Source organism: Sarcophilus harrisii, chromosome 6 (genome assembly GCF_902635505.1).
Source record: "Sarcophilus harrisii chromosome 6, mSarHar1.11, whole genome shotgun sequence".
NCBI classification, from domain to species: Eukaryota; Metazoa; Chordata; class Mammalia; order Dasyuromorphia; family Dasyuridae; genus Sarcophilus; species Sarcophilus harrisii.
In genome coordinates, this window is record NC_045431.1 from 235,945,385 (window position 1) to 235,967,239 (window position 21,855).

General features: G+C 62.1%; 1 protein-coding gene across 1 annotated transcript in view; it reads left to right on the plus strand.

Annotated features, from left to right (window-relative positions):
- The window catches only part of KCNQ1 (potassium voltage-gated channel subfamily Q member 1), a 191,605-nt gene that overhangs the window by 130,184 nt on the left and 39,566 nt on the right, over positions 1-21,855 (plus strand). Inside the window, 2 exon segments of the mRNA XM_031943601.1 lie at positions 20,071-20,146; positions 21,499-21,593. Of these exon segments, the coding sequence (XP_031799461.1) occupies positions 20,071-20,146; positions 21,499-21,593 (171 nt within the window).

Sequence of the window (21,855 nt, forward strand, 5' to 3'; positions counted from 1 at the left end):
CCAGGCGTGTGCCGGTCCCCCAGAGGGAGGCCGGGACCATCCTGGGGCTGAGGGAAGGGGCTCCGAGGCCTTCCTCTTCCTCCAACAGCCGGTGTGCACCCGCCTGCTCAGAGCCAAGCTAGAACATCTGGTTTCTTCGCGTCCCCGGCTTGCTTTGTCCTAGGTCCTCCAGACACCTCAGGCTCAGAGAGAGGAGAAGGGGCTGCTGGCATTTCCCAGGAGTCCCTCTGCCAGCGGCCGGCGTGTGGGAGCCAGTGCACCTGCAGCCCCAGGTTGTGGTCCCAGTTTGGGGGGTGGGGGGGCAGCAGCTCCTCGGGCTGGGACTCATTAAGCTCGCACTGACCAATTTGCCTTGTCCACTGAGGCCCCCTCCTGGCTCTGGTGAGCCAGACCTCGACCTTTCCTCCAATCCCTCCCTTCCGTGGGAACCCCGAGGAAGAGAAGCCTCTTATTTGAGGGGGGCTGCAAAGGCAGCCCCATCACTGCAAATCCTCGCACCCTGTGCCTCCCCCTTTGGTCTCTGGGACTCAACACGGCCGTTCTTTGCTTTGCTTTTTATAATTTATCCATTTTAGTACATACTGCTTTGTGAATCATGTTGGGAGAGAAAAATCAGAGCAAAAGGAAAAACCGCAGGGGAAAGGGGGAAAAGAAAAGAAAAAAGTGATTGTAGCACATGTTGAGCACCATGTCATGGCTTCCCAGGCTGCCCTAATCTATAAGTGCCCAGGTAGCAGAGCAATCATTGTTTTTCCGGCTCCTTGGCTACAAAGTAGCTATAAAGTCTTGCTACAAAGTCTTGCTACAAAGTCTTGCTACAAAGTAGCTATGAGTAGTTTCAGGTCACTTTGTTTCCAGTTTTTTGCTTGCCCCAAAGCTGCTGTAAACGTTCCCTTTTTGTGGGTGGGTCGCTCCTTGGGGGCGGGAAGTCTCAGTCCTTTGCTTAGTAAAATTCTAAAGCTCTTCTCAAATAGAGGCTCCGGCCAAGCTCTCCCCCAGCACCTTCCAGCGTTGACTAGCCCATCATTTGTCATCTCTGCCCATCGGCTGGGAGTTGGCGGCGGGGACCCCCCAGTGGTTCTCCTGGGCATTGCCTTTGTTATTGATAGTTCACAACCGGCTCTTATTTGGCGATTAGTTGAATTTGTGTTTTGAGAAGTGTTTGTAGAGACGGGCCGGACGCTGAGCCATTGGACGCCGCCGTATTTTGTCTTATTGCTCCCAGGAAGGCCCGAAAGTGACCAGATCCTCACTCTGAGAAACGTTATCGGGCCATCGCCCCACAACAGACGCTCGGGAGCACTGGGGTCCGTAAAGCCCTGGGCTGGGCCCCTGGGTGGAAGGAGGGGGCCATCCAAAGGGAAAACTTTCCTCCTGTCTCTCCCCTGGGGAGGAGTTGTGTGCTTAACATGCCCCCTGAGAAGGGAAAGATCGTTGGGGACAACCAGGGTGAGGAAGGGCTTTGAATCTATCTCCCATGAGGATGGGTTGTAGGAAGGAGGTGTGTGGAGGTTGGAAAAGAGATTGTGTGTGACAGAGACAGAGACACAGAGACAGAGCGCATGCATCCGCCTGGGTACATATGCGAACGTTGTGAATGTGTGTGGCACTGGGCGGGCATTGGGGGGCATAAGTGAGCTCACAGAGCGAGCTCAGGCTGCCAGCGTGCCCACATGTCGCACTTCCAAGTATTGTTCAGCAAGTCCCCGTTTCTGGCTGTTCTCTGGCCTCAGTTTCTCTCTTTGGCAAGGCAGGTGCCAGTGGGAGTGCTCTGGTCCCTTCTAGATGGCAGGGGCAGTTTCCAGGATGACCTTCCACATGAAATGAGTGGGACGGCGCCATCATTGACGTGTTACAGCTCTCTGACTGCTTGGGAGGATCAGTTGTGTCGCCACCGCCCTGGTGCCCATTAGCCCTGCTTGGGGCTGCTTGGCCATGATGCGGGAAAGATTCCAATCTTTGATTCCCAACCCCCCCCCCCCCAATTAATGTAAATTGCCCTTTGACTCCAAATCCTGGTCCCTTTGATTTCCAATAGAAGATCCGGACCTGTCCCAGCCCCACCCGGATCTGAGCCAACTTTGGGGCTACACCCCAAAGCCCCCGAGCTAAGTCTCCGACTTAAAAGGACCACACTGGGAACCCCTCTTTGCAGAGATTCCAAACATGGCAGCCATGGGAGGACCCTCTGTCCACTGGCCCCTCTGTCTGGTGCCCTCCTTGTGTCTCCCTTCACCATCTCCTACTCCTAAACTCAATAAACCTCTTTTACCAATCTAGCTCTCGGGCTAATAAATGCTTTTATTGGGGACTCGCGCCGCTACTAGACCTCATTTACTTGGTGCAAGTATACGTGCCGAATCCAAGGGGGTTGCAGGGGAGCTTTGCTTGACTCCCTGTACCCCAAACCTGCCACTAGACCTTAACTAAATCCTAATTTCATTTAGGTCCCCAAATCTAGACCTCAACATTCGATCCACACCTCAACAGCCACACTGATGCCCTTGAGCCTTTCACCTCCCTCCCCCATGGAATAGGTATCCCCTAGGCCTTTCTTTCCCAGATGGGGGAGCTTTTCTTTCTCAGGTGGGGGGGGGCCTTTCTAGTGGCTGTCCTCGGGAAGAAGGCCTTCCTGCCCTCAGGAGGAGTCCAGACGAGACAGGCTGGAGCCTGAGAAGTTAGATGGCAGAGAGGTGACACTAAGGGGTCCCTGGGCAGTCCCAAGAACCACAGTTCACGAGTCTCTGCCAGCCCCTCCCCCACAACTGGGAGGACTTGGAAGCCAGGGTCATCTCACAGGGTCCTCCTGAGAGGTCTAAAGATGGCGTGGGCAGTGAGCTGGGGAGGGCGGTGAGCTGGGGAGGGCAGAGGCAGCCAGTGTGGGAGGCTTCCTCCGGTTCTAGGTGGAGCTTGGCCTGGACCCGCGAGGTGGGTGGGAGCGGGCTTCCGGAGGCTCCGTTGGGCGTGGGCAGCCCCTTCAGGGTCCTCCTCCCTCTTGAGTTTCCACCGGCTCTCCCTCAGATCAAGAACGTGGGATGTTGGCATCCCCCACCCCAGCGGCCTCCTCAGGAGGCCCGAGAAGTCTGGGCCAGGCCCCTGCACGAGCTTTCCGGAGCCTGGGGGAAAGCTGCCGCTCTGCTCCCTCACCCCAAGGCCCCGGGTTCGGGGTGGAAGCCCTGGTTCCAATGGTTTTTCTTCTCTGTTTCCCCCACCCCACCCCCCACCTTTGTACAAAGCCTCGAGGAAAGTAAATGCTAATGAGAGCCGGGGCGAGCCCGGCGGGGCAGAAGTTGAGCGGGCGGGTCACGGCTGCCGGAGCTGGCGGCCGGGCCAAGATGGCGGCGGGCACCTGGAGGCATTTGCATGCATTCGTTACCGGCGGACAAAACCCCCGGGAATGTTCCCCGCGGGCAGCAGCAATTAGCGGGCCCATGAATCAGGGCTCTGTTTACTTTGCCTTTGTGCCGGATAATCGGCGGTCAGGCCCCGTCAGCCCCCGGGCGCTGATTTACAGGTGTCCGCAATAAAAGCCCTGGGCCGGAGGCCTCGAGGCCCCAAAGGCAAAGGCAAAAAAAAAAAAAGGCCTCTTGCGGAATCGGTGTTTTTGCGGGGGGGGGGGGGGGGGGGGGGGGGGAGGCTTTAGCCCCTTCCTGTAATTTACGAATGGCCGAACCTCTCTCTGCTGCCGGGAAGCGGCGGTGTCGGGGGCGAAGCCCAGGGTGAGGAGGCGGCCGGACCCGCCCGGGCTTCTGGGAGCGCTTGGGGAGAAAGTAAACGGGAGCTGGGGAAAGTCTGGGCGGGAGGACGCCCTGGGGGGGGGGGGGGGGGGGGGGGGGGGGGGGGGGGGGGGGGGGGGGGGGGGGGGGGGGGGGGGGGGGGGGGGGGGGGGGGGGGGGGGGGGGGGGGGGGGGGGGGGGCGGGGGGGGGGGGGGGCGGGGGGGGGGGGGGGGGGGGGGGGGGGGGGGGGGGGGGGGGGGGGGGGGGGGGGGGGGGGGAAGCTGTCTGGGGAGAAAGGCAGGGGAGGCCGCCTTGGGGAGAAGGGCAGGGGAGGCTGCCCAGAGTTTCTCCCCCTCCCCGGGGCTGTCCTTCTGGGGCTCCGCAAAAGTTGCCCAAAGCCCCCCGCCCCCGCACAGCCCCCCGTGGGTGGCGCCCTCTTGGTTTCTGGGCACACTTTGCTTGCCCCTGTGCCGGGACCCTGTGCGCTGAGGCCGGAACCTGGCCTCCAGGGCAGGGCGGTTTTACTGCAGGGGACGGTCGAGCACAAAATGGTTTTCAGGGTGACCCGGCGGTGGGTTTCTTGTCCTGGGACCTCCTCCTACTTCCCTTGGAGTCTCTGGGAGACTCATCTCCAGAATCTTCAGTTAGCCACTCTACTAATCCCTGAAAGGAGATGGAATTGAATTTATCAGCCTCTCAATCTCGGGGGAGAGGGAAAGGAATAAATAAGCATTTATGTACCGCCTACTGTGTGCATTAAGTGCATTAAGCATTAAGCTGAGCGCTTTGTGCATTCTCTCCTTGGTTCCTCATAACAAGTCAGTGATGTGGATGCAGATGCTGCGGTTGTCCCCATTTGCCGGTTGAGGAAACTGAGGCCAGGGGAAGTAAAGTCATTTGCAGACGGTCCCACCCCTGGGCTGTCTAAATTTAGGCCTTCCTGACTGCAGGGCCCGGGGCTCTGTCCGCCTGACCACCTGCTACCTAACAAGCACTTCCTGTGGGCCTGCTCTGAGCCCCGGAAGCCAGAGAATCAAAAACCCAGGAGAGCTGGGGGGGTGGGGGAGGGGGGGCGGGGAATCCGAGTCCCATCCCCCTCTGCCTCAGTTTCTGCGTCTGTAAAATACGGAGCTTGAACGGAAGAGTCTCGAAGTTTCTGACTGGATCCTAAGCAGAGCCTCAGAGCAGGAAGCTGAAAAGGCGGGTGTGTTTGTATGTGTGTGTGTGTGCACACGCGCATGTGCTGCATAAATGTGTGTGTGTGCGTGTGCACGTCTGGGTGTCCAACCCAGTCTCCCAGACCCCAGACGCCCCTGCCCAGACTGAGAGTTCCCTCCAGCCTCGGTGTGAGAAGCCTGGGCCCTTCCCGGCGCCCGCTCTGGCGCTTCCCTGCCCCCCTCCCCCGAGGCCCCCTGGCCGGGTCTCCACACCCGCCCCATTCACAGCCCAGCAGGCAGGCCCTCCGTCGCCCCCACCCTTGTATCCCCCTGCTCAGCTCCCCAGGACACAAAGTCCCCTTAACGAATGCTGGAGGAGGGTTTGAGTGCCCGGGCCCAAGGGGTCTGGCTGGGGCTCTTGGAGGCTGGGTCTCTGTGGTGAAGGCCACCTGGCAATCCTGCCCTGAGAAGGGAGGCCGTCGACCTCTGGGGTGGGGTAAAGGGTTAAGCTTGGCACATTTGGGGGAGAAGCGCACACTTGGGGGAGGGCTGTGTACTTGGGGGAGGCCGTGTGAGGCTGTCCCGCTGAATGTCAAAAGGCTAAATCTGCTGCTGCCAGGCCCACGCCAGCGACGCCGGGGAGACCCAAGCATCCGCAGCCTCCAAGACTAATTTCCTTTCCCTGTTTGTCCTACTGTGGAGGGAACATTAAAAGGCAACTCTCAGGGGGCTGAAGGAGGCACAAAGGGCCCTCTCTGTGCCTAGGGGGCCGCCCCCCCCCCCATGGCCTTTGTGCAGGGTGGCTCAGAAAGCGGCTCCCACCGGGAGCCTTTGTGGAGCCACTGAATTCAGCCCCAGCCCAGGCATCCACCAGCGCGGGCCCTCCTGCCTGAGCTTCTAGAAAGCTCTCCCTGGGCCCGAGCCCCCGGCCCCTCCTGGACCCCCGGCCAGTCCCCAAGTGCTGGCTCTCCCTCCCCCTTCAGTGCTTCAAGGCCACCTTGGGAGGGGCGCGGGGTCCAGAAAGCTGGAGAGAGAAAGGTCCCCCAGGATGGGGGCGGGGGGCACTGCCATGGGAGGGGGGGAGCAGGTAGGGAGTGAGTGGCCCCAGAAGGTCCCGGCCCACTGGCCCTCCGAGGAGAGAATTTTTATCGACCTTTGAACTTGAGAGGCGAGGAGCAAGAACTTAACCCCCCCAGCCCCCGGCCCACAACACTCCACTGCTCCTCAAGGGCGGCTGGGCCGGCTGGGAAAACAGTAAAGGACAGAGGGGAAGGGAAAGACACAAGCAGGAATTAAGCACCTACTGTGTGCCGGGCACAGGGTCAAGTGCTCTACAGATATCACCTGATTTGATTTGAGGCAGGCAGAGGGTACCCTGGGATGCAGCTCATCCCAGAGCAGAGGCAGGGAACGGGGGCGGGGGGGGGGGGGGGGGGGAACCTGCGCCCCTCCCCCACGAGGCTCCTTCCTGCCCACCCCCTGGAGAAACCCCGGGTTCTCCTCAGGCTTCCCAGACAGGAATCTGGTGCGGGGAAATGGGTCTGTTCCCGAGTACAAAGACATTCCCACCCCTTTTTCGGATTTAAAATGCAGCCGCAGACACAACTCGCCTGTAAACTGAGGCCCAACGTGGGGGGCAGAAACTCAGGCTCAGGCAGGGGAGCCCTTGCCGGCTGCAGGGCGGGATGGGGCTGTGGAGACAAGCCTGGGGGATGCAGAGCCTGGCTTCGGGTGGGGAGCGCAGTCAGTCAGGAAGCAGCTGTAAAGCACCTACTATGTGCCGGGCACTGGGTAAGTGTTGAGGATACAAAAAGAGGCAAAATGGTCCCTGCCCTGAAGAAGCTCCCACCTCTGGGGGTGACAGACACATATATGAAGAAGGAGCTCGGGAGCCCGGATTGTGAAGGAGGGTGGGGGGGGGGGCTGGAGAAGGGGGGGCTCCAGCTGGGGAGGTCAGGGGTCAGAGGAAGGGGATCGGCCAGAAAGTGGCCCGCGGGGAGGGGGGGCCGGGGAGGGCCGCCCGGGGCTGGGTGACTCAGAGTAGCCATCCGGAAGAACATGGCAGGAGCCGGGTTACCCACGCCCTTAATGCCCAACAGAAGCTCCTCTATGTAGCCCCAAGGGAATGGGGGGGCAGGGAACAAAGGAGTCTCTTGGCAGCTAATGGAGGATGGACCGGAGGGGGAGACTGAGGCAGCGGCGCCTCCAGGAGCCGTCTCAGCACCAGATGGGGAGGGTCTGCATGGGGGGGGGGGGGCACTGGAGGCATTTGGAGGAGGAGAAGCTGCTTCTTTGCACCATCTTGAATGTGGGGAGCGGAGTCCGGGATGACTCCTGGGTTGGGAGTCCGGGGAAGGGAGGATGGAGGTGCCCTCTACAAGCCCAGGGAAGGTGGGGGTCGGGAGGTTTGGGGGAGAGCATGGACTCTGCCTTGGCCTGTTGTTTCAGCTATCTGGTGGACACCCGTGTGACTCCCTGACCCCCCCATCCTTTGGCTGGGCCCCGGGGGGAGAGCCTTGGGGGGAGGGGTGGTCCAGCGAGACCTGGAGAGGCTGATTTCCATCTGACATCAGGGACAAGGAGGAGTGGGCTGCTGGGAGGGAGGAGCATCTTCTTCAGTGGAAGTCTTGGAGCAGAGGCTAATGGGAACTTGTTGGGGGGCAGGGGGGCTGGAGAAGGGCATGTGGCCAGTTATGGGCTGGCCTCAATAGCCTTATGGTCATATTTGCTTGGGTGAGTCCCCTCCCCTGCCTCAGTTTCCTCCTCTGTAAAACATGGAAGTCAGATGGAGTGAGCCTGGAGCTTGTCTCCTCTTTGGGTGCCTAGTGGTGGGGGAGCTCTGGTAAAATGCCCCCGCAACTTTCCTGCCAAACATCCCCGTGGCTCCCCCCCACCAAGCACCCCCACGGCTCCCCTGCCGAATTCCCCGCGCCCCTCCCCCCCCCGAGTGCCCCCGCGGCTCCCCCGCCAAGCCTGCGCAGAGGCGGGGAGAGCCAGTGCCCGGTCAGCGTCCCTCACCACTCCCTGGACGACAGGCCGCTGCCCCACGGGTGGCGGGGGTGAGAGTGTGGCTCGGTTGGCCGACCAGAGAGGGGACTGTGAATGGAAGAATGACCCACGGCCACTGACAAGGTGACCGGGATCCCGTCCGGGGCTTGGGAGGGAGGAGGCTCGTTCCAGCACACGTGGAGGCGCTTGCCAGGAAACTGGGGGAGCGGAGCCAGTGCTTGCCCAGAGCCGAAAGAAGCGTGACCCCGAAGCAGGCTCCAGCCGCTGGCCCACTTGGCGGGGCGGGACTGATTTCCCCTGGACTGTCCATCTCCAGGGGGCTCTTGGAACATAGAGCACTGAATGTCGCAGCCAAGGGGGCTCATAGCTCCCCGGGGGCCTCCTGGTGGAGAGGAGAGTGTGGCTGGGATGGCAGGGAGCTCCCCTGCGGCAGGAAGGGGAGGCGAGGACGGGCCCGGGCCCGGGACAGCCTGGCACCTGGCTCCTCGCTCGAGGGCCCGGGGTGGCCATGCGTCATTCTGGGGGGGCCCCGTGGCATGGAGGTGCCCCCGAGGGCCCCTCCCACCTTGGCCCCACCCCCAGCCTCCTTTCAGACCGACTTACCCGGAGCCTGTGAATGCGAGGAAGGCGCGCTTCCCAACCTGCGGCCCCTGGGCTGGCTGGCAGAGGCTGCCAAGGAGAATCAAAAAAGACTTCATTCTCAGAATGGAAAGAGCTGGGGCGGGATGAGGGAGGGGCCTGAGAAGTGCCCGGTGGGAGCCCCACAATGCCGCCCTCCCATGGCCTCCGGGGCCAAGCCATGCGGAAAGCTGCCCGCTGAGGCCGAGGGTGGCAGCCGGGCCGATGCCCCGCAGTCCCGGGCCCGGCCGCCCAGCCGTGGGTGCTCCTGCAGAAGGGCCGGGCCGGGGGGTGGTGGCTGATCCCAATCATCGGTCCCCTCCTCCTCCCCAGAGGGAAGGGGCTGAGGGGATAAAAACGAGCCAAGCTGCCAATGCCCAGGGTGGGCAAGGGGCTTTCAGGCCCACACAATGCTTGTTCCCAGCGGGCGGGCTTTGTGTGGGGGCTCTGCTTTGGCTCTCTTGCCAGCGCCCACCCTCCCACGGAGCCCACCCGGCCCGGTTGCCAGGCCCCCTCCCCCTCCCCCGACACATGGTCTCGCTGCCTCTGCCAGCTCCCCCCGTCCCCCGCCTAGCTGCCACGGCCTCTTTTTTGGCATCTTTCTCTAGCTGCCAAGGAGAGCGAGGGCCCAGAGCCCCGGCCCCACACAATGCCCGGCAGCTGGGAAGGGAGGGCAGGGAGGCGGTGTCCCCCCTCCCCGGCCAAGGGAAAAGTCAAGACCAGACTGGTCACCCCAGCCACCAGAGGGTGTAGAGGAGGGAGGCAGGACTCCCTGGGGCTGAGCTCTGGCCTGCCCACAGGCCGCCCGGCCTCTGGAACCCTCTTGGGCCTCCTCCTCTCCTGGACTCCGGCTTCCTCCTCCCTCAGTCAGAGGCTGAGGGTGGCTCTGGGACAGCCGACAGTGCCGGGAGTGAGGGCAGGGCCCGCTTTGGACTTTGCCTCCGGTATTCGCCATGACCCTGAGCAAGTCCCATGGCCCCCGGAATCCTGGGCCCATCACGGGCCCCGCTCCGGATCCTTGCTGTTTGTCTCTTCCGGCCAAATCACGTAGCTTGGCGAGGTCTCAGCAGCAGCAGCAGCAGCTTCCTGGGCTCTCTCCCCTGGGAGCAGGAGGGCGGGGATGTGCCCAGCAGTGTCCATCCATGACTTGGATAAGGGAGGAGGTGTGCGCCCCGGACGGGACCAGCGAACGCTCTGGGAGCAATCAGATGAAGTAGAAACTGAGAGAAAACAGAAAGCTGTGCCTCGGGTCCAAAAATCGGCTGCCCGGCCCCAAGCCGTCTTTCTTCACTCCTGGGTTTGAGCTTCAGATTTCCTCTGCATCTCCGATTTCTCTTTAGGAAGGCTTGGAAGGCCTCTGTTTCTCCCCGGTAGCATTATAGTCAGTTTTTCTTGGCACACACACACACTCACACTCACACAATGCACACACACACACACACACTCATACACATACACTCACACAATGCACACGCACACACTTACTCTCACACACACTCACACAATGTACACACACACACACTCATACACTTACATACTCTCACATACACACACACACATACACATTCACACACACACTCACACATGCACACATATACATACACACACACTCACACAATGCACACGCACACACACTCACACAATGCACACATACACACGCACACACTCATACACACACATACTCTCACACACTCACACACATACACATTCACGCATACATATACATACACATACTCACACATGCACTCACACAATGCACACGCACACACACACTCATACACAGACACTCACACTTACATACTCTCACATACTCACTCACACACACACACACTCAGACCACACTTCCTCATTCTCTTCCTCCCTCCCTGGTTGCTCTTTCTCTGTCTCCTTTGTGGAATCCTCCTGCAATCACATAAGCATAGGTACCCATTAGGAGGCCTGGCCTGGGTCCTCCTCATTTATTCTTTTACATCATGTGGGAATTAAAATTGTCCCACCTACAATAAGCAATAAGGCAGGAGACTGAGCCAGTGGCACTTTATCCATGGTCCCTTCTAATGAAGTGGACCTCAGATGCCTCATGACCCGAGACACCCTCTCGTTCCCGGCCCCTATTTGGATAAGGCCAGATGCCCAGTCGTTCTGGACCAATGATGCCAAATGTAAAATAATTCCACAAAGAAGCTAAATGACATGTCAGTAGTCACAAGCCGGATGAAGCGAGGAATCTCTCCTCACAAGCTGGGCAGGCTTCCCAAATTAGGCAGGAAGAAATGGTACAAACTGTCAGTCAGTGTCCCAAGTGGTCGCAAGGTGGGCGTCTGCTCCTGCTGGCCGGCTGATTGGTCCGGAGGCACAAAAATATCTTGGGGACTTTCCATGTCATCTCTGCCACACTGGGCTTGGCCACCATCACAAACAAGGGTGGAGAACCTTGACTTAGCTTCCTATAGTTAAAAGCAAGTGAACTTAAAAGCTGCTGCTCACAGCTGTGGGACCTTATATACAGAATTTGGCTACAATTCTATCACATTAATTACTACTGGGGGATCACAGCAGGGCTCCAAAATGAGTGACTTCTTTCAGCTGTCTCACTGAATGATCAGCTCCCATGGATTTAAAGATTATCTTCCTCTATGCTAATGACTCTCAAATCTGCCTTTCCTGACTTGTCCTCCGACCTCCACTCTCCCATCTCTAGCTGCCTTTCAGACATCGCAGACTGTACATCCGCAAGAAATCTTATTCCCAGTATGTCCAAAACAGAATTCAGTATCTTTTCCCCTAAACCACCCTCCACTTCCTTATTACTATGTAGGGAGGGCACCCCAATCCTTCCATCCCTCAGCCTCCCAATCCAGGAATCACGCTGGCCTTCTCACTCTCTCTCACCCCTTCCCGCATCCAGTAGGATTCCAAGTCTTGTTGATTTCCCCTCTGCAGCATCTCTTCAGTTTGTCCCTTCCTCCCCTCTGAGCCCACCCCCACTCTGTTTCAGGCCTTTGTCCTCTCACACCTAAACCATTTCCATGGCTCTCAGGGCAGCAAAAGGGAGGTCTCCGTCCTTAGTCTCTCCCCCCTCCAAGTCATCCTCCATTCAGTTCATGATTTTCCTAAAGCACAAATCTGAGTGTGTGGGTGTGTGTGCATGTGGGGGGGTGTGTCAGTGTGTGTGAGTGTATCAGTGTGTGTGTGTCAGTGTCAGTGTGTGTGAGTGTATCAGCGTGTGTGTCAGTGTGTAAGTTTGTCAGTGTCTGTGTGTGAGTGTGTCAGTGTGTATATATGTGTGTGAATGTGTCAGTGTAAGTGTGTCTGTGTGTGAGTGTGTCAGTGTGTGTGTATGTGTGTGGGAATGTGTATGTCAGTGTGTGTGAGTGTGTCAGTGTGTATGAATGTATCAGTGTATGCGTGTGTGTGTGTGTGTGTGTGTGTGTGTTGGGAGGTTGGGGAGCTGTTTTTCTGACCATTTGATGAGTTCGAGTCCTGCCTCTGCTGAGCTCTGCCTGGGACCTTGAGCAGGGTCATGTGAAGTCTGTGAGGGCTCAGTGATGTCCCGGGCCCTTCTGGCCCTAAATCTGTTCCCCGGCCCCTCCCCAGCTCCTGGCCTGGGCTCGGAGCAGGATTTCCCATCCTCTCTCCTCCACAGGGAGTCTCCTCTAGTCCAGGTAAGGGAGCTGGGCCCCGGCCTCCTCGTCGTTCTGGCCGCAGCCTCGGTCTCTGGAGATCAGCAGCCGGGCAGGGGGGCAGGGTGTGAATGGAGCAGGCCCAGACTGGCCTCGGGGCCCGCGGCTTAGGGGTCTGAGGGCCCCCTTTTCTCCTGCTTGACACTCCTTCACATGTATCTGATCCAAGGGTGCGAGTGAGGAGTGGCTGGGTCAGCGCGATGGGACTGGACTAGCACAGGTGCACTCCCAGCCGGCTGCTCTCCCCCATCTTTAAGATCACGGGCAGGTTGCGCTCACACTCACACTTACACACTCACACACACACATACATTCACACACACACTCACACACATATACACACACTCACACACTCACACACACACACACACACACACTCTCTCTCACACACACACACACAGCTAAAGGAGTCAGGACCAGGGACAGGATAAACAGTGCAGTTGGGCTCTTTCCAGGAAGCTTTTCAGACAGCAAAGGATTAAATCTCCTGCCCCCTCATCCCCCGCCCCCTGCCCCCTCGCCCCTCCCGACAAAAAGCTTTGGTTTGCATTCTGGCTGGAGATGGGTCACCCCAGGAGCAAACCGGGCCGGGACCAGGACCGAGGTTAAGGTGGGAGGGGAAGGTGGGCGGAGCAGCCTGGGGGGTCCCTCCCTTCACCCCCCCCACCCCAACAGAGAGGAGAATTCTCTGGCTTGGGACAGGCGGGAGTGCCGGGGCCAAACCCGAGTGTTTATTATGCAGAAAGCTTCTTGGTGCCTTGAGTTGATGTGGAGGTGGGGGACCTGCGGGATCCTGCTGTCGAGGTGGGGGATCTGTGGGATCCTGTTGTTGAGGCTGGGGGATCTGCGGGACATCCGGGCAGCTCCCCTGCTGGCCCCGGGACTTTCCGGCAGAGCACACAAGGGTACAGGGATCCTTGGGAAAGTTGGGGGGAAGCTTTAGGCCTGGGGGAGCCCCCCTCCCTCTCCAGAATTCATTCTCCTCCTCCTTCTGGCCCCAAGGTCATTGTCTTCAGAAACCCCCGAGGGGGCCCAGGCCAGCCTTTGCACTGGGCTCTCGCCACTGGCCAGAGGGCTTTGTCCCCGGCCTTGGGGCGTCCCAGACTCTGTGCCGAGACCTTTTAGAGCTGGGCCCCTCCTAGCATTGGGCTCGGGCTCCCCCCCCCACCCCCGCGCCAGCCCCAGCCCCGGAAGGAGGCTTCCCAGACCCCAGGGCTGCTTCTCCTGGCACCTGCTGCTCTGGAACCCCCGGGCAAGGACGGGTGCCGGGGGAGGAGGGACAGGCCGGCTTCCCCAGCCCTGCCTGGAGCTTACCTCCCCCCTCCCCCAGCCTGAACTGCTGCAGGGAGGGAGAAGGGGCCCGGGGGTCCGGCCCCCTGCACCCGGCCCTGGCACCTGGGGGGCGCTTCCTGGCTGACGGGGGCCGGCAGCCGGCAGAGATGCCCCTTGTCTGATTAGTGCCCAGATTTTCCATTCCTTCTGTCTCCTGGATCTACCGGCCCTGCTCTTCCTCCTTCCATACCCCATCCAGCCCTCCCCCGGCCCCGGCCCTTCCGCTGCGACAGCTGCCGCCCCCTTGGCCCGCTCACCTGCTGCTGGGCTGACCAGCTGTTGGCAGAGGCCGGAGGCCCCAGCTGTCGCCAAGCGAGGGCAGGCGGATCCTGAGGCTGGACAGACCGCCAGTGTCCGGCCCGTGGGACAGGCCCCGCAGCAGCCTTCCCTCCCCCAGAGCCCCCAGCCTGCCTCCTGTCGGCCATGGGTGCCCCCAGACTGCCCCCTGCACCCCCCCAGTCCTCGGCTCCCCCACACTGCCTCCGCACCCCCCACAGGAAGGGCCATCCTGGCTCAGAGAGCCCCGCGGGCTCAGAACAGGCTCTTAGAAAGGGGGGGCAGCCCCCCCAGGGCTTGACTTGGCCTCCAGTGCTTCCCGCAGGTGCTCCAGACTGTTCACAAAGGGCCCAGCTGCGGCTTAGAGAATGCTAATGGGCAGCCCAGAGCCTTTGGATGCCGCTCTCCCACCTGCCCAGGCCCTTTCTGAGCCCGGGCTCAGCTCAGGCTTTTCTCCGGCCGGGCCGGCCCTGCAGAGTGGGAGGCTCCTGGTGAGAGGCTCCTGGCGGGAGGCTGAAGGCCGGCCCAAAGCCGACCTTGCCCCCACTCCCCCCTCTGCACCTCCTGGGATGGCAGCCCCTGGTCCAAAAGATGCGAGTTCCGCGCCTCCTGCAGGCTGGCTCGCTGCCCCGGGCCCTGCCATTCCACATGGGCATTTATTGGGTCCCTTGGGCAGCTGGCTCGAACCCCTGCTCCCAGGGACTCGAGAGCTGCTGCTTACAGTCAGTGCTTAATAAATGCTGCTGGGGTGGGTTTGAGTGAAGCCCATCGGGGGATCCCCGGCCTCCAGGATGCATTGCTTGAGACTGACCAGCCTCTTGAGGGCCTCCAGATCCCGCCCCAATTCGGGCCCCGAGGCCACAGGCTGTTCCCATTTGCTGTCTTCTGGTGGGACTCATGGACTTTAGGGTAGAACTGAAGGCCCCCAAAGGACCCTTGGGCCTTCTGCCCCCTGACTCTGAATGCTGCCGGTCCATGAGAAGAAGCCTGGGAGGGGAGGAGGAGGGAAAGCAACGAGCACAGATTAAGCACCCACTGTGTGCCAGGAAGATCTCACCACCTCATGGGATGGGGGCAGGGCTCTGGATGAGGGTTGGGGGGTAGCAGAAAAGTTTGGTTTCCACCTCAGCACTGACTAGCCCCTGCTAAGGGGCCAGCCTCTTCCCTGCTGCCTCAGTTTCCACATATGTAAAAACTAACCACTGTCTCCATGCCTTTACAAGGTTCTGGAAGACTCACATGGGACCGTGCAGACATTTTCTGTGGTTCCCCAGGAGGCGCAGGGGGCTGCCATCTGGGACTCCTTGTTCTCTGCCTCTACCTTGAACCTAGAACCTGCGCATCCCCACCTCTCTGCCCCCACCCGGCGCCACAAGGGCTCTGGGCTTTGCCCTGTTTAGAGCAGAGTGGCTGAAAGGGCCCGGGCCCGTCCAAAGGGGAGATCCGCCATCGTCCGCTCTGAGTACAGCCAGGCCCCGGCCAAACCTACATGACCCTTCCCCACATGGCCGGGCCCGAGGCCGTGGGACCCCCTTCCCCTCCATGGGCCACAGGGATCTGCCCCCGGTGGGTGGGGGCCTGTGGGCCGGCAGAGGGGGGGGCATCCCGCAGGTGCGGGGGCCTAGCAGGCGCTGGGAAGGACGGAGCTGGCCACCGCGTCCAACCTGAGCCCCCCAGCTGAGCCCGCCCCAAAGGCCCAGGCTGGGACAGAGGCTGCCCCCGTGAACCAGGCCGCCCAGGGCGGGGGCTGGCCCGGCAAGCTCAGCATCAAAGGCTGCCCCGGCGGGAGCCCGGGACCCAGCCTGTGTGTCCCCCCAAACGGCTCTAGGCTTTCTGATGGGGATACTCTCTCCCAATGAGGCAAACCCCTCTCCTGGCCTCGGTTTTCCCATCCGTAAAATGAAGTGGCTGGATCTGGGTCTCGTGGTTCGTAGTGGGGGGACTTAGTGTTCATTCTTCTTGCTAAATTCAAACTTCTCTTCAGCCCTGAATTCTCTCTTTCCACTGAGAAAGTAAGAAAACCAGTGTCTCCCCCCCCTCCCCCCGCAAAGAAACAAGCTGCCCTGGGCCCAGGCCCCGGGCTGTCTAGCAAGAGGTGGCTGGCAGGCCGACCCCGAACCCTCTGGGCCAGCCGGCCCTCGTGTCCCCGGGGTCCCAAGTCGTTCTTGGTGTTGGTGGTGTTCAGATGTTCTGGTTCTGCTCCTTCTGGATGTTCTGGTTCTGCTCCACTCTGGACGTTCTGGTTCGGCTCCCTTCCCTCTGTCCCCGTGATCACCGGAGCTGGTTCAGCCGCCCACCCACCCTCCCCTCCCTTCTCTGAGAGCCGGGGGCCTGCCCGGGCACTGAGGCTGAGAGGGTGCCAGCGGCAGCCCCCCCTCCCATGCCCGCTGAGAACCCGGCTGGCCGGGATGCCTGAGCACATGGGGGCAGGGACTGCAAGACAGGGCCATTCTGGCTTGGGAGCAGTTCAGCTTTCAGGGAGAATCTAGGAGCAGAATTCTTGCTCCAGGGCCCCAGCTCCCCCATCCCTGGCTCCCCCATCCCCGGCTCCAGGGCCCCCCGCTCCCCCATCTCCTGCTCCTGCATATGAGCTTGTTCATCTGCAGTTTACACAAGCGGGTGGGAAACAGCCTGGGGGGTGGTGTGAGTATCTGAAGACGGGCTCTCTGGGCGGGGGCAGATGGGGCTTGGGGAGGGGCCTCTGCCCCTGGAGGAAGCCCGGGGCTGGGGGGCTTGCCCAAAGCCAGGCCCGATTTCCCTGCTGGGAGGCGGAGGTGCCCCTGCCAGGCCCGGTTTGGTCCCGGGAGCCCCGCATCAGCCAGCCCCGTGCCCCTCCTTAGCCTGACACTGACAGCCCATCCCCTGACCCAGCTGCGGGCGCTCCCCGGGCAGCCGGACAGAGACTCTGTTTGTCCCGGAGAGCTCCCTGGGCCCTCGCTCACCCCAGCTCCGTCCCAGGCTCACTCCGGGGGCCAGAGGGCAGGCGGAGCGCGCAGCAAGCACGCAGGCTTGTGCGTCTGACCCCCTGGGCTCCTCCCCCCTCCCCGCCCCATAATGGGGGCCCTCTGACCTCGGGCCCCAGGGCCTGCGTCAGCGGGAACAATCCCCCAATGTACGGCCGGGGGCGGCTCTGCCTCGGACAAACGTGGTGATTGTGCAGGATGTCTGCAGAGCCCCCTGGCAGATGCCCGTTCGGCTGCCCCCCACAGTGCCCTCCTCCCGCCCCCCTAGGTCTGCCGTAGGGAGGCTGCCCCTTTGAGGGGGCACTTGTATAACACTTTCCCTGTTCCGTGTCTGTCCTGAGTAAGCTGTGGGGACACGGGCCTGGAAGGCAGACCTCTGCCCTCCACCCTCTGTCCTCCGCCCTCTGCCCTCTGCCCTCCACCCCAGGGTCAGGAAGCTGGCATGGATGGGCTGGGAGACGCCAGACTATGGGCTGCCAAGCAGGAGACCTGGTGCCAGTCCTGACTCTGGCACAGACCCTGGTACCTTGGGCAAGGTTTTGCCCCCCTCTGGCCCTCAGGCTCTTCCTCTTTAAAACAAGGGGCCATCTCTAAGGTCACCTCCAGGGCTCCAAGCTCTGAGGCTCCTCTGCTCGCTCCTCAAGGCTGATCTTTGTGCTCTGGCGCCCTACGGCCCCCTGCCCCCAATTGGCTGCCCCCCCCAGTCCTGTGCCCTTGGGCCATCCCAGCCCCGGCTTCCAGCCTCCGCGCCAGTCCCGCTGCGTCGGGGGTCGGCAGCCCTTCCCCGGGAGTCCCTGGGGGGGGGCTCCCGGCTCCCAGCATGGCTGAAGGGGGCCTGGGCAGAAGGTCCGGTGGGTGCCCCCGAGGAGCTGGCTCCTCGTATCCCAGGGAAAACCCTCCGTCCCGGCTGCCTCTGGGGAGGGAAGGGGCTGGCAGCGCCTCCGACAGACAGGCATCGTGCCAGGGTAACGGAGCAGATGGTGACCCCGGGTCATGGGACTCGGTTCCCGGGATTGATGGGAAAGGGAAGTCCCCACTTGGAGGCCAGATGGAGGAATCTCCGTCCTGGGGGGGCTGCGCTGGAATGTGGGCCTGGGGGGCCCAAGGGCCCCGCCCTGAGAGGGAGGGGCCCCCGGGGGTCAAAGCAGTGGGGGAGGGACATAAGCAGTCCCGGCAACAGCCAGGTTTGCCCCTGCGCTCACCTTAAAAAGCCCAATAGTCGGGCCCCGAGCAAGCCCCCTCTCATGGATTCCAGGCTGGGACGGGGTCAGAGGCCCTTTGACAGAAGGGGAAACTGAGGCACAGCAGGATAACTTGCCCGGGGTCCTAGTAAGCGTCTGGGCCTGGCCCTGCTTCTGCTGTCGGCTTCTGCCCTTTAGAACCCCCGGGGGCCGGAGGGCACCAGTGGGCATGGGGAGGGGGCTTAGACAATGATCGTTGGCAGCGGCATTTAGTGCTTCCCGGGCTGTCCCCCTGGCACCCGGGGCGGGCTCCCTCTCTCCCCAGTCTTCCTGGCAGCAGGTCGTGGGGCGGGGGCTTAGGGCGCCTCTGGGGACTCACGCCCCTCCCGGCCTGCACGTGGGGGAGATCCGGGAGCAGCGGCCCCTGCCCCGCCCTGGGCTGCTTTCTGGGAGGGGGGCCGAGAGGGCCTCTGATGCAGGAGGGCCCACATTTCCAGGGCCGGGGTCGGGGCCGGCAGCGGCTCAGCCGGGCCTAGGGAGGAGAGGACCCGGGCGCTCGTGGGTGGGCACTCGGAGGGGGAGCCCAGAACCACGAGGCCAGACAGACTGAGAGGGCGGCCTGGTTCCCCGGCCCTGGGCCTGCTGGGACAGACGTGGGAACGGGAGGGAGGCCCCTTTACAAAGCCCCCCCCCCCATTAGGGCTGGGGGAGGGGCCTCGGGCAAATGCAGATCTCATTAGCACTGGAGCCCTTTCTGAAAGCATTAATGGGGCCTCAGAAAGAAGGCGCTGGCCGGGCATGAAGAAGCCGCTTATCCAGAAACTGCCGCCCACAAAGGCCGATTTATTGGCATTTGGTGATGCGGAAACGGGCAGCGGCTCCACGCGCTCGGGCCCACTCCCCGCTTCAGGGACCTCCCCCGGACCTGCAGGAGCCGAGGGACATGGTGGGGAGCGGCCCCGGGGAGAGGCTGCGGGCTCCCCTGAGTCAGTGGCCCCCCCGGCCCCTCCCCGGCCTGCCAGAACTTTCGCCCCCTGCACCCGGCTCTGGGCAGGTCTGGGGGTCTCACTTCCCCCGTGAGGAGGGGGAGCCCAGAGCCGTGGGCCGGCCCGAGGGGGGCTGGGCAGCCCAGGGCAGGAGCCATCCCGCCTCTGCATCCTCCAGCTCCTTCTTTGCCCCTAAAACTCCCTCTTTGGGGGCCGCCGCATCTTGATCTTCAGAAAATGTTCTCATCTTTAAAATGGGCACACACTGAGCCAGATGGAACGTCAGTCTGTGGAGGGGAGCAAGCTCTGGCCTCGGAGGCAGGAAAGCCCGAGTTCAAATTCTCTCTGACCCCAGTGAGCCACATGAGCAGAGAGGAAAGACTTCCTCCCTGAGGATCAGTGTTCCCACCTGTAAAATGGGGCTAGAGGGCCCAGCGAGCCTTCCAGTGTCCCCAGCCTGCTCCTCTCTGAGCCTGGGGGGGGGGGGGAGACTGGCATGGGCACATCCCGGGGGCCCCTCCTGGGTCAGCCTGGCCCCCTCCCTCCCACAGGCCCCGGATGGGTTTCTGCCCTGGGGGCGGCTCCCGATGAGCTGAGGAAGGTGGGAGCTGGGGAAGTGGGGGGAGAGCAGCCCTGCCCATGGCCTGCCCCCCCCCGCCCCACTCTGAGCACGGAGGGAGCCACACGCCTATAAACAAGGAGTGGACAGTGGGGCCGGGCGGGGGGGTGGGGGGGGGGGGGGGGGAGGGAGGAGGAGGGAGCTGCTCTCTCCCAGGCTCCGCGGCTCCAGCCTGGGGTGTTTCTGGGGAAGATCTGAAGGATTTGGGGTCCCTGATCTGGCCTTGTGTGAATGACAGATCCCGGCCTGAGCTGCGGGTGGGGCCCCCCTGGCTGAGGTCCTCTCCCTGCTGGGCGGTCTGCCTGGGGGGGCAGGGCTGGGGGCTCTGGGGAGGCTGTGGGAGCTGGGGGCCTTTTCCTCAGCCCGGGCCCCAGGCCTCCTCCCAGCGGCTCCTCCTCCTTCCTGGCAGGGCCCTGCCAGCAAGACTGCCCTTGACCTTGGGAAGCACAGGGTGGTCTCTCAGTGCCCCCTCCCCCGGGCCCCTTGCTTCCTCCCCGCCTCACAGCTCTCCTCCCCTCCTCCTCCTCAGGCTGCGGGAGCACCACCGAGCCACCATTAAGGTTCTCCGGCGCATGCAGTATTTCGTGGCCAAGAAGAAGTTCCAGGTGAGTGGGGGCTGTGGAGTCGGGGCCCCTGGCCCTGGGCCAGCCCTGCCCCTCCCCCTCCCCTGCAACTTGCCCAAGGGGTCTCCGCCCCTGAGCTCATTCCTTGGGCCTTGAGGGCCCTCCCTTCCATGCTGGGGGAGCACTGCTGACCCGCTGGGGAGGCCTCCTGCTGGGAGGAGTCTGTCCCTCAGTTGCAGTGGGATTTTCTGCTCAGGAACTTGACCCTTCACCCCTGCTCCCCCACGAGGTCCCCACCTTCCCATGTGTCCTCCCATCGTCCGCATGAGGAAGGGGCTCCAGAGAAGGGACTTGTTGTGGTCGGCCAGCGAGGCCGGGCCTGGTGCGCTGCCCACTCTGCAGCCCTGCCCGGGGAGGACACAGAGCCGGCCTCCTGCGCTCTTCCTGCCGCCCTTTGCTCTGAGTTTTCAGAGCACAAGAAGGCGCCATGTGTGAGCCGGGGGTCCTGGCTCTGGGTTCTAATTCCCCCTTGTGGCCCCGGGCCCCAGGCTCTCCCTCCTCCCTGTCTCCGGCTCCTCGGCTTTCTTATCTGTCCAATGCCCGACTTCTCTGAGCTTCTGCTGGTGGCGAGGAAGCTGCTGCAGTCCCGGGAGCCCTCGGAGCCTGGTGGGGCCCTTGGACCTCGTGGGACCCTCAGAGCCTCATGGGACCCTTGGATCTTGTGTGGCCCTCGAAGCCTCATGGGGCCTTCGGAGCCAAGGGCAGCTTGGATGGGTGGGGGCTGGCACCCCTCTGGAAAAACAATGAAAGCCTCACCCAGGGGGGAGGGGGAGGGCTGGGGAGGCCGGGTCCGACCGGTCTCCTCACACCCCACAGTGGAGCAAGTCCCCCACATTTCCCAGGGAGGGGCTGCTCCACCACTGCTTTCACCTGAAGGAGCCCCCCCCCATTCCCCGGTCTAAAGAGGGACCCAGAGAGGGACAAGGGACCTGCCCTTCTTTGGCCTCAGTTCCCTCCCCCCTAAAAGGAGAGGGTGGGAGTCACTGAACCCCAAAGTCCTCCCAGTATAGAGACTCCATAGGGTACAGCCTGTGTGGTCAGCCAGAGGTCTGACTGACCCAGCCCCCCGGTCACACACTAGTACACGTGTACACACTCACACATACACTCTCACACACACACACACACAATCACTCACACACACATACACACACACACACACTCACACAATCACACTCACAGTCACACTCACACTCACTCTCACGGCCACACACTGGCACGGGTCACACCCAGACGCAGCCAGCCCCTCGCACGTGCCTCCACACGCCCGGCAGCGAACATCACCCGGGGGCCCAGCTCAGGGATCTCACCCTTGTTTCTTCCTTCGTCCACAGCAAGCCAGGAAGCCCTACGACGTCCGGGACGTCATCGAGCAGTACTCCCAGGGCCACCTCAACCTGATGGTGCGCATCAAGGAGCTCCAGAGAAGGTACCACCAGGGCCCGGCCCACAGGGGCGGGAACTCGGCCCAGCTCCCTCGGGGGCAGCGGGAGCCTAGGAAGAGCCTCTTGCTCAGCCAGGATGGGCTGCGCCCCCACCTTCCTCCTCAGGGAAGGGGCCGAGCACTGTCATCAGGAGGGGCTCTTGAGCCCTGGCTTGGGGCTCCCACCTGGCCAAGAGCCTGATGGCTGCCTTGGAGCTGGGCCCACGCCACGTGTTCCACAGCAAACTCGCTCCCCCCATGCCATCGC